The 15468-nt window shown below is 43.0% G+C and overlaps 1 protein-coding gene and 1 long non-coding RNA gene across 2 annotated transcripts; one reads left to right on the top strand and one right to left on the bottom strand.

Moving 5' to 3' along the window:
• The first annotated feature begins 9102 nt into the window (after positions 1-9102).
• LOC115117464 (nodal homolog) lies at positions 9103-11776 on the top strand. Its single transcript, XM_065018104.1, has 4 exons — positions 9103-9387; positions 9485-9554; positions 10699-11465; positions 11624-11776. Exons 1-4 carry the CDS (start codon positions 9103-9105, stop codon positions 11774-11776), a joined length of 1275 nt encoding a protein of 424 aa, XP_064874176.1.
• A 629-nt stretch (positions 11777-12405) lies between these two features.
• On the bottom strand, positions 12406-15468 carry LOC115122188 (uncharacterized). The gene is made up of 2 exons (XR_003862425.2): positions 12966-15468; positions 12406-12867 (listed from the first exon to the last, which is right to left on the bottom strand). It is a non-coding gene; the product is annotated as an uncharacterized LOC115122188 (long non-coding RNA).

Below are 15468 nucleotides of genomic sequence, written 5' to 3'. Positions count from 1 at the left end.
ATCATCGTAAATGTCATAGCGCTGACATTTCTATTCATGTTCATCTGTCTCCCATGGCGATGTCTTGAAAATGCATGTATCACTGTCAGCCACCAGTTCTCTCTGTTACATGAACCTAACACAGTCTCACGGAGCTCTTCATCATAGATTCAACAGGAAAGACACCTTAACAGACATTACATCTCCCAAAACAAATAGTAGGAGATCAGCTAAATTCTCAGGTGTGGATAAATAGGAAATAAAGTAAATGAAGATCTTCCAAATCAAATCACTAATATTTTCTGGTCCATACAACACAGTGCATAGCGACCCATTGGCAAACATCTCTAGTGATTCAAATCTCAATGAGAGTTATCTACAAAAGGTGCTGCTGAGAATCAGGAATCAGATAGGACTCATATTATGAGAGCTCTTACAACTAGAAAGTCAGATCAAAGAGATTCAAAGAGGGAATCCCAGGGAGTGGGGGTGCTTGTTTACCAGGGTGACTATACCGTACTGTCTGCATGGCAAACTGCCATTAAAAAGAGTCTGAAAACACAGACACATGGGAGTGTGCTCCCATTATGTCAATCAGCCCCATACTACAAGAGAGAGAGAAAGCATTATCAAGTGGATGTTGAGCTAAACCATAATGGGTGTGTGGTTGTCCAGGGTCAGCTGGCCTGATGCAGTCATGTTAGCTGTTTTGCTGAAAGTGTGTGTGTTTAGGGATGTCCATCACTTTGACAAGCAAAGGAGGGCCTGGGGTGTTGTAGTGATGCTGGAGGGGCGGGCAGTTGTGGTCAGATCAAGGTTCAGTGTGAAAGATTAAAGATTGGAGTGAGACCTACAGCTGAGACGCACACATACAGTTGAAGTCTGAAGTTTACATACACCTTAGCCAAATACATTTAAACTCAGTTTTTCACAAATCCTGATATTTAATCCTAGTAAAAATTCCCTGTTAGGATCACCACTTTATTTTAAGAATATGAAACGTTAGAATAATAGTAGAGAATTATTTAATTCAGGTTTAATTTCTTTCATCACATTCCTGGTGGGTCAGAAGTTTACATACACTCAAATAGTATTTGGTAGCATTGCCTTTAAATGGTTTAACTTGGGTGTAACTGAGTCAGGTTTGTAGGCCTTCTTGCTCGCACATGCTTTTTCAGTTCTGCCCACAAATTTTCTATAGGATTGAGGTCAGGGCTTTGTGATGGCCACTCCAGTACCTTGACTTTGTTGTCCTGAAGCCATTTCGCCACAACTTTGGAAGTTTGCTTTGGGTCATTGTCCATTTGGAAGACCCATTTGCAACCAAGTGTTAACTTCCTGACTGATGTCTTGAGATGTTCCTTCAATATATCCACATCATTTTCCTCCCTCATGATGCCATCTATTTTGTGAAGTGCACCAGTCCCTCCTGCAGCTAGGCACCCCCATAACATGATTCTACCAGCCCTGTGCTTCACGGTTGGGTTGGTGTTCTTCGGCTTGCAAGCCTCCCCCTTTTTCCTCCAAGCATAACGATGGTCATCATGGCCAAACAGTTCTTATTTTGTTTCATCAGACCAGAGGACATTTCTTGAAAAAGTACAATCTTTGTCCCCATGTGCAGTTGTAAACCGTAGTCTGGCTTTTTTTATGGCGGTTTTGGAGCAACGCCTTCTTCCTTGCTGAGCGGCCTTTCAGGTTATGTCAATATAGGACTTGTTTTACTGTGGATATAGATACTTTGTACCTGTTTCCTCCAGCATCTTCACAAGGTCCTTTGCTGTTGTTCTGGGATTGATTGCACTTTTCGCACCAAAGTACGTTCATCTCTAGCAGACAGAACATGTCTCCTTCCTGAGTGGTATGATGGCTGTGTGGTCCCAAGGTGTTTATACTTGCGTACTATTGTTTGTACAGATGAATGTGGTACCTTCAGGCATTTGAAAATTGGATGAACCAGACTTGTGGAGGTCTACAATTTGTTTTGTGAGGTCTTGGCTGATTTCTTTTGATTTTCCCATGATGTCAAGCTAAGAGGCACTAAGTTTGAAGGTAGGCATTTAAAAACATCCACAGGTACACCTCCAATTGACTCAAATGATATCAATTAGCCTATCAGAAGCTTCTAAAGCCATGACATATTTTCTGGAATTTTCAAAGCTGTTTAAAGGCACAGTCAACTTAGTGTATGTAAACTTCTGACCCACTGGAATTGTGATACAGTGAATTATAAATGTCTGTAACAATCTGTCTGTAACAATTGTTGGTAAAATTACTTGTCATGCAGAAAGTAGATGTCCTAACCGACTTGCCAAACTATAGTTTGTTAACAAGAAATTTGTGGAGTGGTTGAAAAACTAGTTTGAATGACTCCAACCTAAGTGTATGTAAACTTCCGACTTCAACTGTACATACTGTTGGGTTCTAATTTTCAGAGTAAATTACTTACGGACACTAGAAAAGCTTAACCAAGTTTAATTCTTCCCAAAGGGTCGATACAGCTGGATTCAGACAAAATACATTTCACACAAGCACTGATATTTAACCCTTTCTCCTAGGCTGAGTCTCCTCCTACCCATCTGTACAAACAGTGTTCTTTACTGCAGGACGCTAGTGATATGGGCCATAAACTTCTCTTTCTCCATTAAGGTGACCTGACCTCAACCCCCCTCCATCACTAATCCATGGGTCAAATCAAATCAAATTTATTTTTATAGCCCTTCGTACATCAGCTGATATCTCAAAGTGCTGTACAGAAACCCAGCCTAAAACCCCAAACAGCAAGCAATGCAGGTGTAGAAGCACGGTGGCTAGGAAAAACTCCCTAGAAAGGCCAAAACCTAGGAAGAAACCTAGAGAGGAACCAGGCTATGTGGGGTGGCCAGTCCTCTTCTGGCTTTGCCGGGTGGAGATTACAACAGAACATGGCCAAGATGTTCAAATGTTCATAAATGACCAGCATGGTCAAATAATAGTAAGGCAGAACAGTTGAAACTGGAGCAGCAGCATGGCCAGGTGGACTGGGGACAGCAAGGAGTCATCATGTCAGGTAGTCCTGGGGCATGGTCCTAGGGCTCAGGTCCTCCGAGAGAGAGAAAGAAAGAGAGAAGGAGAGAATTAGAGAACGCACACTTGATTCAGACAGGACACCGAATAGGACAGGAGAAGTACTCCAGATATATCAAACTGATAAGGGTCTCTCCCCTTATCAATTCCTGCCACATGTAATCGCTTCCCTGCACTCAACACATTCCAAGCTCAGTTGCACAGTCTATATACCTTCCTCCTAGAACCTTTCACTTCTGGTGTAGACCCTCTAAACCTTAGCACTCCATCAGTGACATGAATAGGTATATTTTCATAGTCTCAGAACCCAACAATACAAACTAATGTGCGCCTGACCACATTCTTACACATACAAGTCCAAAAAGATGCACCAACACACACCCATACACACACCGTATCAAATTTCATAAAATCTTACAGTCCTCAAAATCCCTCTCATAAACAACCATTCCAACAGTGTCCCCTCAGATGGCAGCCCGAGAGCAGGGTGTGAGAGAGGACCCTCTCATGGTCGCAGTGACAGGCAATATCAGAGGCAGCTATTTCTCAGGCCAGTCCTTTCCAGCAGCAAATTCATCAGGAGTTGACAGGTCTTAAGGTGCCCCTGCTCCGCTTGGCTATATCACTGGAACTTGTGGCTCCAGATCAGAACATTGTTTAATGCAGGTATTAATGACCCATGTGATGATCTTGACTGACCTGATACAGACAGTGCCAGGGAGATTAGAACGTCTCTGCACAGATATGCCTGCTTTACCATAGATCCACTATGGATCAACTTCTAACCAGCAGTAGTTTGGAGAGCAGCATGATATACAAAGACATGATTCATTTTCATCTGTTTTGTATTTGAAATATATATTTAAAAAGAATACAAAGAAATTATACAGTTCCCTTACAATACCATCTGTCAGATACTTTCTTTTACCAATACTGATGGTCCCTATGAATCAGGATGTACTGAAAGAGAAAAACACCTATTTCCTGTGAAACAGTGCTTCTAACACATATCCTTTCCCTACAATTTCCTCCTTGAGATTTACACAGTCCTGCTGTGTTTTCTCTGAACTGTCTCTGCTCTCTAGGTCCAACCCACCTGGACAATTACAATAGACCCCTTGTCTATTATTGGGAACCTTTCCTATAAATACACAGCCAATATAAATGATCACCAAGCAGGGTTGGTTGGGATAATTTATTTGAACTTACTCAATTTGAAAAAAATTTTTTTTTAAATGAATGAGTGAAAACAAAAGTCTGTGATGTCACAGATATGCAGACATACCATCATATTAAATTATACCATCATATAATTTCATATCTGGGGGCCTGGATATGACTAAGTTAAGCATAAACGAGATTGGCATAACATGACTCATGTCAGACTAGTTTGTTCAGAACATTGTTAGCCGTCTAGAAAGAGATACACTAAGCACACGGCTGATCGTGGTTGCTCTAATGGCCATGAGATTTTCATCAAATGCCCTGCAAATAGATCAACAAGTGAGAAAAACATGTTTTGATTCCGACCAGTGTCCCCAAGAAGCTCCAAGACACTCCAAACACCACTTATCAGACTTTGGCAAGACTGACAGCTAGACACTATCAGCTATGCTACTGCTACAATCATCATATTCCTTGCATCAATATAAATGCAAATTGTACAGCCTGGGGGCTGTGGATTATGGGTGACGCCGTAATAGGTTGTTGACTCATTAAAAGTAAAGGCAATTGGCAGGACTAACAAGACTGGAATAGTTCAGAAAACTTTCAGAAACATTTCTGGGAGTCTCGCAAAGCTTCCAGAACTCATACAGAGTTCTGCATACAGAGAAACTACATACAGAGAACTCTTAGAACTTTTCTGAGGCAAAGAAAGATACTTCCCACTGGGCACAAACTGGTTAAATCAATGTTGTTTCAATGTAATTTGTCAATGTATTGTGACATGGAAAATATATTGGATTTGATAAAAGTCATCAATGTAAACTGTTGTTATGATGGTGAAATTTCAACGACAGGATTATGTCACCATGGTAAGCAATTTTCAACATTGACGAGCCTTGTATAAAATATGTTGAATTTGTACTTTTGAAACAACGTCAGATCTTCAACGGAATATCCACTATGAGAAAAAAACAGTAGGCAGGGCAGCACCTCCGACTGGAGAGTTGAACTTTCTACAGCTACCCTTTGGTCTCCCATCCAGGTTTTTAACCCAGCCCCGTCCTGCTTAGCTTTAGATGTGTGTCCGCCTAAAGTTAAGGCTATCTGACAAACGAATGTAACAGTATTTACTCAACTTTCAAATGAGTAACACGTCCCTGGCCACATTGAGGTTACTGTAACAATAAATGTCTTATGTAATCATTGAAAGTGTGCATTTTCAACATAGCTTGCAAATGTCGCAGGTCTGTGGAGATCTTCACAAATGCTTTAATAATCTTTGCAGAATCTCAAACGGCATTGACCACTTGTACCTAAATTATCTCAATTGCAATCCAGATAATTTGGTTGTGCTATTAGATGAACCACAGTGATAGGCGCACCGGTTTGTGTCAAGAACTGCAACGCCGCTGGGTTTTCATGCTCAACAGTTTCCTGTGTGTATCAAGAATGGTCAACTAACAAAAGGACATCCAGCCAACTGTGGGAAGCATTAGAGTCAAAATGTACCAGCATCCCTGTGGAACTCGTGACACCTTGTAGAGGCCATGCCCCGACGAATTGAGGCTTTTCTGATGGCAAAAGAGGGGGGTACAACTCAATATTAGGAAGGTGTTCCTAATGTTTTGTATACTCAGTTTACATACTCTTATTTAAATAAAATCTAAAGACACACAACAAACACACGCCACTCCCTCACAACTGAATCTTAATCAAACAGCGGTCTAACTGAATTGAAGTTCCTATCAAAGGGCCCAGTTTCAATTGACTGCTCCTCTCTGCTCAGTAGATAATTATCCTTATTATTCTGTTGAAGCAGGGGCCACAGGAAAGTCCTTTAATATTTTATAGCCTAGCCCACACCCACCACCACCATAACTGGTTCTGTCGATGGAAATGTAACCCGTTTTCAATAAGTGTTGGTCAGTTCACCAGCACATATTATAGCACTGTAGCAGCTTTCATAATCCCCCTGGGCCCCTCACTCCTTCCAATGAACACACACATACACTCTCTTTCTCTCTCTAAATTAGAGAGGATTAGTAATGCTTCATGAAAATGTATAAAAATGTAAATATATTTATAAAGCCCTTTTTACATCAGCAGATGACACAAAGTGCAATACAGAAACCCAGGCTAAAACCCCAAACAGCAAGCAATGCAGATGTAGAAGCACGGTGGCTAGGAAAAACTCCCTAGAAAGGCAGGAACCTAGGAAGAAACCTAGAGAGGAACCAGGCTCTGAGGGGTGGTCATTCGTCTTCTGGCTGTGCCGGGAGGAGATTATAACAGTGCATAGCCAAGATGACCAGCAGGGTCAAATAATAATAATCACAGTGGTTGTAGGGTGCAACAGGTCAGCACCTCAGGAGTAAATGTCAGTTGGCTTTTCATAGCCAAGCATTCAGGTTTCGAGAAAACAGGTGCGGTAGAGAGTGAGAGTAGAAAACAGCAGGTCTGGGTCAAGGTAGCACGTCCGGTGAACAGGTCAGGATTCCATAGCTGCAGGCGGAACAGTTGAAACTGGAACAGTAGCACGACCAGGTGGACTGGGGACAGCAAGGAGTCATCAGGCCAGGTAGTCCTGAGGCATGGTCCTAGGGCTCAGGTCCTCCGAGAGAGGGAGAGAGAATTAGAGGGAGTATACTTAAATTCATACAGGACACCGATAAGACAGGAGAATTACACCAGATATAACAGACTGACTCTAGCCCCCCGAAACACTATTGCAGCATAGATACTGGAGGCTGAGACAGAAGGGGTCGGGAGACACTGTGGCCCCGTCCGATGAAAGGGCCAACCAGGCAGGATATAACCCTACCTACTTTGCCAAAGCACAGCCCCCTCAACACTAGAGGGATATGCAGAAAACCACCAACCTACTACCCTGAGACAAGGTTGAGTGTAGCCAACAAAGAGCTCCTCCATCGCACGAGCCCGATTCCAATATGAACTGAACTGTGATTTCAGTTTATGGAGAAAAGAGTGCAAAATTACAGAACATCACACACAGGCTGCAGTAATACACACACAGGGTGTGGCTGACTGCTCAATAGATTGTTGTTGACTCATAGCCACACATTGCCCCCTGCTGGATAGAGCCGATAATAGATAGATCAGATGCCACAATTGTTCAGATCAAGGTGTAGCTTACATGTATGCCTGTGTGTGAGGTGGGCCTATGGGTGAAACAATAGCCTCTCACCATACAACTCACAAAACTGATTTAACATGATTTATATTGAGCTCATATTAAGTATCCTTGGCTCGGTCTATACCTGTATCACAATTAGGCCTAGAATTTGTTTTTATTGACCATGAATAATTGTTTTGTATTGTCCACTGAACAGTAGCCTAGTACATATTGCAGATTGTTGATTTGATCATTGATTAAATATAGTCCAACACAAGATAAGCTATAAAAAAATATATTTGTAATTTTAATGATTTTTTATCAGGACTATATGCCCAATGTTAAGGATAAAACATCATTTTTAAAGGTGACATTATATCCATGAAATGCATACATTTTGAATAAACTAAGTACAAATAAAATGTAGCCTAACCAGCTTTTGAATTAATTGTTGTTTTTTCCCAATCAGCGCTGCACAATTAGCATATACCATAGTGTTGTTGCAAATACGTTCTAATTAAAGCTTTTCTATAGGTATAATGATTTATTTATTTTTATGGTCGGCGAGTTCAAGCATCTTTTGAAGATCTTTTGAAAGCACATAAAATTGCAAGCCCGGCCAAATATCGTGCAACGTCATCATAAACCTTTTGATTACATTTCTTACACACCTTTTTTCATCAAATAGTTTGCATACTTTGTTGTGTTGTTCTTCAGATTAATCTAAGAAATAAGTAGGCTAGATAGGGTCTATGAAGATTTCTGTACAGTCAATGTAGATGCCTATAGCCTAGTTGCCTAGCTACCCAGACTCCTTGCTCCGGCCTAACGAATCCCCAAACGAGTGGTAAGGCTAGTAGTACCTCTTCAGAGAGAATAAATCATATAGCCAAATCTAGGCCTATAAAGACAAGCGCCAAGAGATACCTAATACAATGAGACTAAATAGACCTAGCCTACTAAAATAAATAGACCAATTACATTTTGTCACTCGCATTTCATTGTAACGTGCAAGAAAAACTGAAAACTACAGTGAAAGTGAGATTATAATGTTGATAACACTGATCAGTTTTATTGTCATGCGAGGACCATACAATTTTATCTGTGATGGGATAAAATAGGTTATAAATACTGTGGTTATAATTAGCCTATCGTATTGTACGCCTAGTGTAGGCCATAACTCTGCGCCCTGACATTTTATTTTCGAAAAGAGAAGTTGGGTAAATTGTTGTAAATTTTCTCGATTTCCTAACTAGGTGAAAAAGAGATTACTTTCTTTTATGACGCGTCATCTAATAAAAGTGTCATGGAGTGATTAACTTGCGTGTTGTTTAGTCCCCATTAATCCAAGTGCAATGTTCAATTTCTAATGTGTTTAACTAATTGTCGCGGTTCCTTATCAAAGAGATCTCTAATTTACAAAACTCAATGCAGAAGTATTCAAGTTTTCACGTTTCCCACTCAAAAGAGCCGTTGGTTTCGATACACAACCACATGGACAGTTTTAACCCTTTGAGTCTGTTCTCCGACTGATCACGCCGTCACTTCAAAAACCCATGGCATGACAGAATATGCAAAGAAAGACACAGGGTTGTTATAATAGTTCTTACTCCAGCGGACAGCATATTTCACCTGAGGTGTTCTCAACTGGACAAGCTGGGAGAAGGAGCTCTATACCACCTGTCTGTCTCAGCACAAGAGCTTTACTGATTTGGATTTACAGGAGAATACTACCTTGGATTAACTAATTTCGAATTATGGAAGGACTCACCCTGGCTATATTTTCTGTGCTTCTGGTGGGTTTGTGCTCTGTGGTTGGAGCGGAGAATATCCCTGGGAACCGTGAGGCTTTCTTCCACAGAAGTAGTGGAGGTCACAGGGACCATGTTCATCACTCCATCAGGTTCCCACTCTACACGATGCAGCTCTACCGGACTCTGCTGGAGGGAGACACATTCAGGGCGCCGCCATCTGTCAGCGCCGCCCCGACCAAGAGTGAGGACATCTCCCGTCTTCACGATTCTGACTCTGTACTCAGTCTGGTAGTATCTTGAGTATCTTTATTTTGCAACACTTTTTAAGCACCAATTCAATTGGGCACACTAATTAAACGAAATGTAATGATGTAACTATTAGTAGAGCGCTAAGAACCTTGGCGTGATCCTGGACAACACCCTGTCGTTCTCAACTAACATCAAGGCGGTGGCCCGTTCTTGTAGGTTCATGCTCTACAACATCCGCAGAGTACGACCCTGCCTCACACAGGAAGCAGCGCAGGTTCTAATCCAGGCACTTGTCATCTCCCGTCTGGATTACTGCAACTCGCTGTTGGCTGGGCTCCCTGCCTGTGCCATTAAACCCCTACAACTCATCCAGAACGCCGCAGCCCGTCTGGTGTTCAACCTTCCCAAGTTCTCTCACGTCACCCCGCTCCTCCGCTCTTTCCACTGGCTTCCAGTTGAAGCTCGCATCCGCTACAAGACCATGGTGCTTGCCTACGGAGCTGTGAGGGGAACGGCACCTCAGTACCTCCAGGCTCTGATCAGGCCCTACACCCAAACAAGGGCACTGCGTTCATCCACCTCTGGCCTGCTCGCCTCCCTACCACTGAGGAAGTACAGTTCCCGCGCAGCCCAGTCAAAACTGTTCGCTGCTCTGGCCCCCCAATGGTGGAACAAACTCCCTCACGACGCCAGGACAGCGGAGTCAATCACCACCTTCCGGAGACACCTGAAACCCCACCTCTTTCAGGAATACCTAGGATAGGATAAAGTAATCCTTCTCACCCCCCTTAAAAGATTTAGATGCACTATTGTAAAGTGGCTGTTCCACTGGATGTCTTAAGGTGAACGCACCAATTTGTAAGTCGCTCTGGATAAGAGCGTCTGCTAAATGACTTAAATGTAAATGTAAATGATAATAATCGATTTCACTCTCAGTTACATTTATTCAATAAAGAGTGATTTTTAGGCTACTAAGAGCGCGTTTTGATTACTTTGCGCCTATGTGCTTAGCAATTTTTTTTTGCATGGGAACCTTATACAATGCGTATTGTGAAGAGCCTCTAGGCTATGGCACTTTAGCACGTACTAGACCCAGGCTGTCAGAAGTGTGTCAGGAACGGAGCAATACACAATGCGACAGTAACAACATTCTACTTTATTAACTGCTCATTGCATGTCAAAAGATGGCGTGTGAAAGCTGTCTGTGGGCAACAATAAAATAATTGACACTATCTGTGATTGATTTAATGAATGGGACAGTCTGATAGTCACAGAGGTGAGAGACATGCTTGCACACTTTCTGCACTTTCTGTCTGCTTTGCTCAAATATTTTCTATGTTATCTCTCCAGGTTGTCACCAGAGCGGTGGGAGGTGGTCTGTCACCTTTGATGCATCCTCCATCTCTGCAAGTAGCAACATCAAGTGCTCCGAGCTGCGGATCCGCCTGCCTACCTTCTCTGCCTCTGAGCATGTCACTGTGAACTTGTACCACTCCCAGAGTGGCCGCTGCTCCAGCCCGCCATGCCCAGAGAGCCTCTTCCTGGGATGCCTGAGGGCAGAGCCCAGCTCCCTGACCGCCACATCCAACTGGAGGGTGTTCAACGTCACCACCCTGCTCCGCTACTACTGGCTGCACCAGGGAGGCTCTGCACCTGGCCATGAAGAGGGAAGGGCAGAGAGAGAGAAGGGTCTGGAGAGTGTCCTGCACCCCACAGCCGACCGGGTCATGATGGTGGCCTTCTCCAAGCACCAGACAAAGAAGAAGGCCCCCACCCTCATCCGCACCGCTGAACATTCCAAGTATGTCACTCTGGACCGGGAGCGAGCTGGAGCTGGCCCTGCTGTCAGCGTAGAGGGAGGAAAGGAAGCCCGGCGCAGGAAGAGGCACGGGCTTCACCAGAGAGCAGGAGTGGCTGGGGTGGCCCCTGGCGTGGCCCACATGGAGGAGAGGAAGGGCCCGCTGTGCAAGAAGGTAGACATGTGGGTGGACTTTGACCAGATAGGCTGGAGCGAGTGGATTCTTTACCCCAAGCGCTATAACGCCTACCGCTGTGAGGGCAGCTGCCCTACCCCAGTGGACGAGACCGTCACCCCCACCAACCATGCTTACATGCAGGTAAGACTACCAACATTACATTATCACTGCTGAAAATGTACATGATTGAAATAGATTTAAAATAGCGCCATTGATATGTTTCCTATTACAATATTGTATGATTTCCTGTTTGTGTGTGAGTTCACTTGTACTAACATGTATTTTTCTTCTCTTTCCAGAGTCAACTGAAGCTTCACCGCTCAGACCGGGTCCCGTGCCCGTCCTGTGTGCCCACCCGCCTGGCCCCTCTGTCCATGTTGTATTACGAAAACAGCGAGGTGCTGATGCAGCACTTTCAGGGCATGGTGGTGGACGAGTGCGGCTGCCACTGATCAGCGTGTCTGCCAACATGAGCACCCCATAGGCACTTTCCTTCCCAGAGAACATCACTCTGTACCAGTTTCTGCTTGACCTGCAGGCCTCACGAAGACAGTTGAGGTGCAAATGTGTGTGCTCACTCTGTGAGTGTAGCCTCAAAGTTCAGGGCTATTCTAGTAGGGCAGCTGCTGCCTTCAGCCATGCTAAACTATATGGATGTGATGGACACTGAAGCAGACTCTGAACACAAGCACTGAAAAGGATCAAGAGAATCACTCGAAAGGATTTTAAACTGAGATATCCTGATTGCATACATGTATTATGCATAAGGACTCATGATTGAGACAATAGCAGATACAAGGACAATTGTCATTGTCAATGCTGACCCCTAGAGCGCTTTAATTCCACTGTGAGACTTGGTAATCATATGGGTTTAAAAAAAGAGTACATATTCATCCGAGAAGTATTATTTCATAAAGGACTAAATATCTGTAAAATGTCACATGAACCTTTTGTTTAATAAATCCTCAATTTATTTCAGTCTGCATCTATGGTTTTCACAGGGCTTGTATTTTTTAACAACATGGGATATTTTTGAAAGTTGCATACTCTTATCTTATTTAATAGTAACACAAAAGGATAGTAAAAAGTATGTTTGTCTTTTATTAGTTCCTCTGGAGAAGAATAATTCTTCAAAATGTAGCCCTAGTTTTACAATCAACAATGTATTACACGACTACAACTTAACGAAGAACCAGACAAAGAATGGTATGCTTACAAAATTCTACTGGAGAAGACTCAAACATATCATTCAAATGCTTCATCTTTAAGACAGGATAATAACTAACAATTAGTAAATAATATTAAATCAATAGAGGAGAGATTGTATGTACATTTTTTTGTCTTCCTGAGCGATTAGAATTATGACTGCACATAATAATGCAGCACTTCAATAATGCAGTCTTCATTCATTTCAGTATGCTGTGCTGTTTCCAAAAAGACATGAGTTTAAACATGAGTCCCTCTTTCATTGTCATCCTCAAGGCTGCAGATCCAGCAGATCCATCAAATGGCTAAATGTCCATTTCAAATTGAGCATCCTCCCCTGCAAAAACAAGATGAAAGCAAAAACATGATGAAAAGACTCATCACAAATGACACAATATCTCATACATCTTTGAGCACACACATACTCACACCTACCTGTAGACTCTTACATGCGCTGTTGTCCGCTGGGGATTGTGGTTGTTGGGGGTCTGTTTGGGGTGGGCTGTGTCAGTCGTAGTGTTGTTTGAGAGGGGTTTGGTTACCCCTGGAATATCGGGAAGACAGGGAGGGGTGCATGTCAGAGGGGAGGTTTGACACTCCAGGAGGAACTTCCTGTCGTAGATCATTTGTGTACCTGAGTGGGTTTGGTGGAGGTCGATCGACAGTGAGAGAGATCACAAACAGGGTTCTGTGTTTCACGTCATGGCAGCAGTGTACCTGTGAATGTGTTACTGACCCACATTGGTTCTCTGTCAGGCTACAACAACCAGTCACCATTTATCTGTTCAGCTTGTGGCCAGATGAGTTAAGTGCCAACATTCCCACAACCTGCTAATGAAAGGGGATTGGTTAGAGACCATGCTCTGAGCTATATTCTTTATATCTGTTGTCTTTCACCTTGAAATGGTGCCTTAAATAGGATACAGAAACTTGTAATGGTTCACAGAGAAAGGTTTTAGCACTTTGAGTGTTTGTTTGGTAGCCAAGTGCTTGACAGTAAGCTAAACATATTTCCATAGTGTGTCAATGGCAGTGGAAGAAAATATATAAATAGGATAGAAGTTTAGAGTGATAAACAAGGTGCTAATTAAGCATACATAACATTGTATTACATTTTTTGAAGAAAATGTCTGAAGGGTACATGTTGACACAGATTATAGGCCTACATTATCATTGGCCTATGCCTACTCATGAGGTGATGAAGAAGATCCGAACATAATGTTAAATTAGGCCTATTAATATAATAATGATTATTCTTATAATAACATTAGTGTATTTACTATTATTATGATTGAGTTTCACATACCTCAGATCAAATCAAATTGTATTTGTCACATGCACTGAATACAACACCTTACCGTTAACTAAAACTGCAGTTTTGTGAAAAAAAGAGTTAAGAAAATATTAAATCAAGTAAAAAAAATATATATAAAAAATAAATAAAAATTACAATAATGACGCTTTATGCTCCGGTACCGATTGCCGTGCGGTAGCAGAGAGAACAGTCTAGGACTTGGGTGACTAGAGTCTTTGAACATTTTTTGGGCCTTCATCTGACACCACATAGTATAGGTCCTGGATGGCAGGAAGCTTGGCCCCAGTGATGGACTGGGCTGTACGCACTACCCTCTGTAGCGCCTTATGGTCTGATGCCGAGCAGTTGCCATACCAGGCAGTGATGCAACCAGTCAGGATGCTCTCGATAGTGCAGCTGTAGAACTTTTTGAGGATCTGGGGACCCATGCAAAATCTTTTCAGTCCCCTGAGGGGGAAAAGGCTTTGTCGTGCCCTCTTCATGACTTTCTTGGTGTGTTTGGACCATGATAGTTTGTTGGTGGTGGACACCACGGAAATTGAAACTCTCGACATGCTCCACTACAGCCCCGTTGATGTGAATGGGGGCGTGTTTGGCCCTCTTTTTCCTGTAGTCCACAATCATCTCCTTTGTCTTGCTCACGTTGAGGGAAAGGTTGTTGTCCTGGCACCACATTGCCAGGTCTCTGACCTCCTCCCTATAGGCTGTCTCATCGTTGTCGGTGAGGAGGCCTACCACCGCTTTGTCGTCAGAAAACTTATTGATGGTGTTGGAGTCATGCTTGGCCCTGCAGTCGTGGGTGAACAGGGAGTACAATAGAGGACTAAGCACGCACCCCTGAGGGGCCTCCGTGTTGAGGATTAGCGTGGCAGATGTGCTGTTGCTTACCCTTACCATGTCCAGGATCGAGTTGCAGAGGAAGGTGTTTAGTCCCAGGATTCTTAGTTAGTGATGAGCTTTGTGGGCACTATGGTGTTGATCACTGAACTGTAGTCAATGAACAGCAATCTCACATAGGCGTTCCTTTTGTCCAGGTGGAAAAGGGCAGTGTGGAGTACGATTGCTTCATCTGTAGATCTGTTGGGTCAGTGTGCAAATTGGAGTGGGTCTAGGGGTCATACTAAAGAGTGTCCTTCCTGGTGTTGTAGAATACTCTTGATGTATTCTTGATGGTGACACTGTGGGTGATAGGGATTCACCAACTAGTAGTCTAGTTTTTGTCGGGTTGGAGCGAGCCGGTCGCATCCGCGCTTCGGTCTCCTTCGGTCTGCAGGTTGTATAACTTTTTCATTACATTTCATTATAGTACAACGGTCTGATTTGTCTAATCTTAGCAATTTCTTCTTAGCTAGCTACATAGCCGTCGTTGTATCAAAGATAATTGCGTAATTATCGTATTTCGTCGTCCTCCTATCTGCCTAGCAGCTAGCCAGCTAGCATACGTTCACCGGCTACCGTAGCACTGTAGTAACTATCACACTCAACTGAACGACTTGATTAGTGTAGTATTAGCTAGCTACATAGTTGTCTTTGCTGTCTTCGTATCCAAGATAATTGTGTAGTTTAGAGTGTGTAGTCTTAGAGTGATTATCTTAATTTACCGAGGTTAGCTAGCCAGCTATT

Source organism: Oncorhynchus nerka, linkage group LG4 (assembly GCF_034236695.1).
Source record: "Oncorhynchus nerka isolate Pitt River linkage group LG4, Oner_Uvic_2.0, whole genome shotgun sequence".
NCBI classification, from domain to species: Eukaryota; Metazoa; Chordata; class Actinopteri; order Salmoniformes; family Salmonidae; genus Oncorhynchus; species Oncorhynchus nerka.
This window is presented reverse-complemented; position numbering and strand designations above follow the sequence as displayed.

Bases quoted from the DNA above. Each gene is read 5' to 3' on its own strand.
- LOC115117464 (XM_065018104.1), top strand. From the start codon at position 9,103: ATGGAAGGACTCACCCTGGCTATATTTTCTGTGCTTCTGGTGGGTTTG. The intron at 9,555-10,698 runs GTTCTTGTAGGT...TTATCTCTCCAG, and splicing joins TAACATCAAGGCGGTGGCCC to GTTGTCACCAGAGCGGTGGG. The intron at 11,466-11,623 runs GTAAGACTACCA...TTCTCTTTCCAG, and splicing joins CCAACCATGCTTACATGCAG to AGTCAACTGAAGCTTCACCG.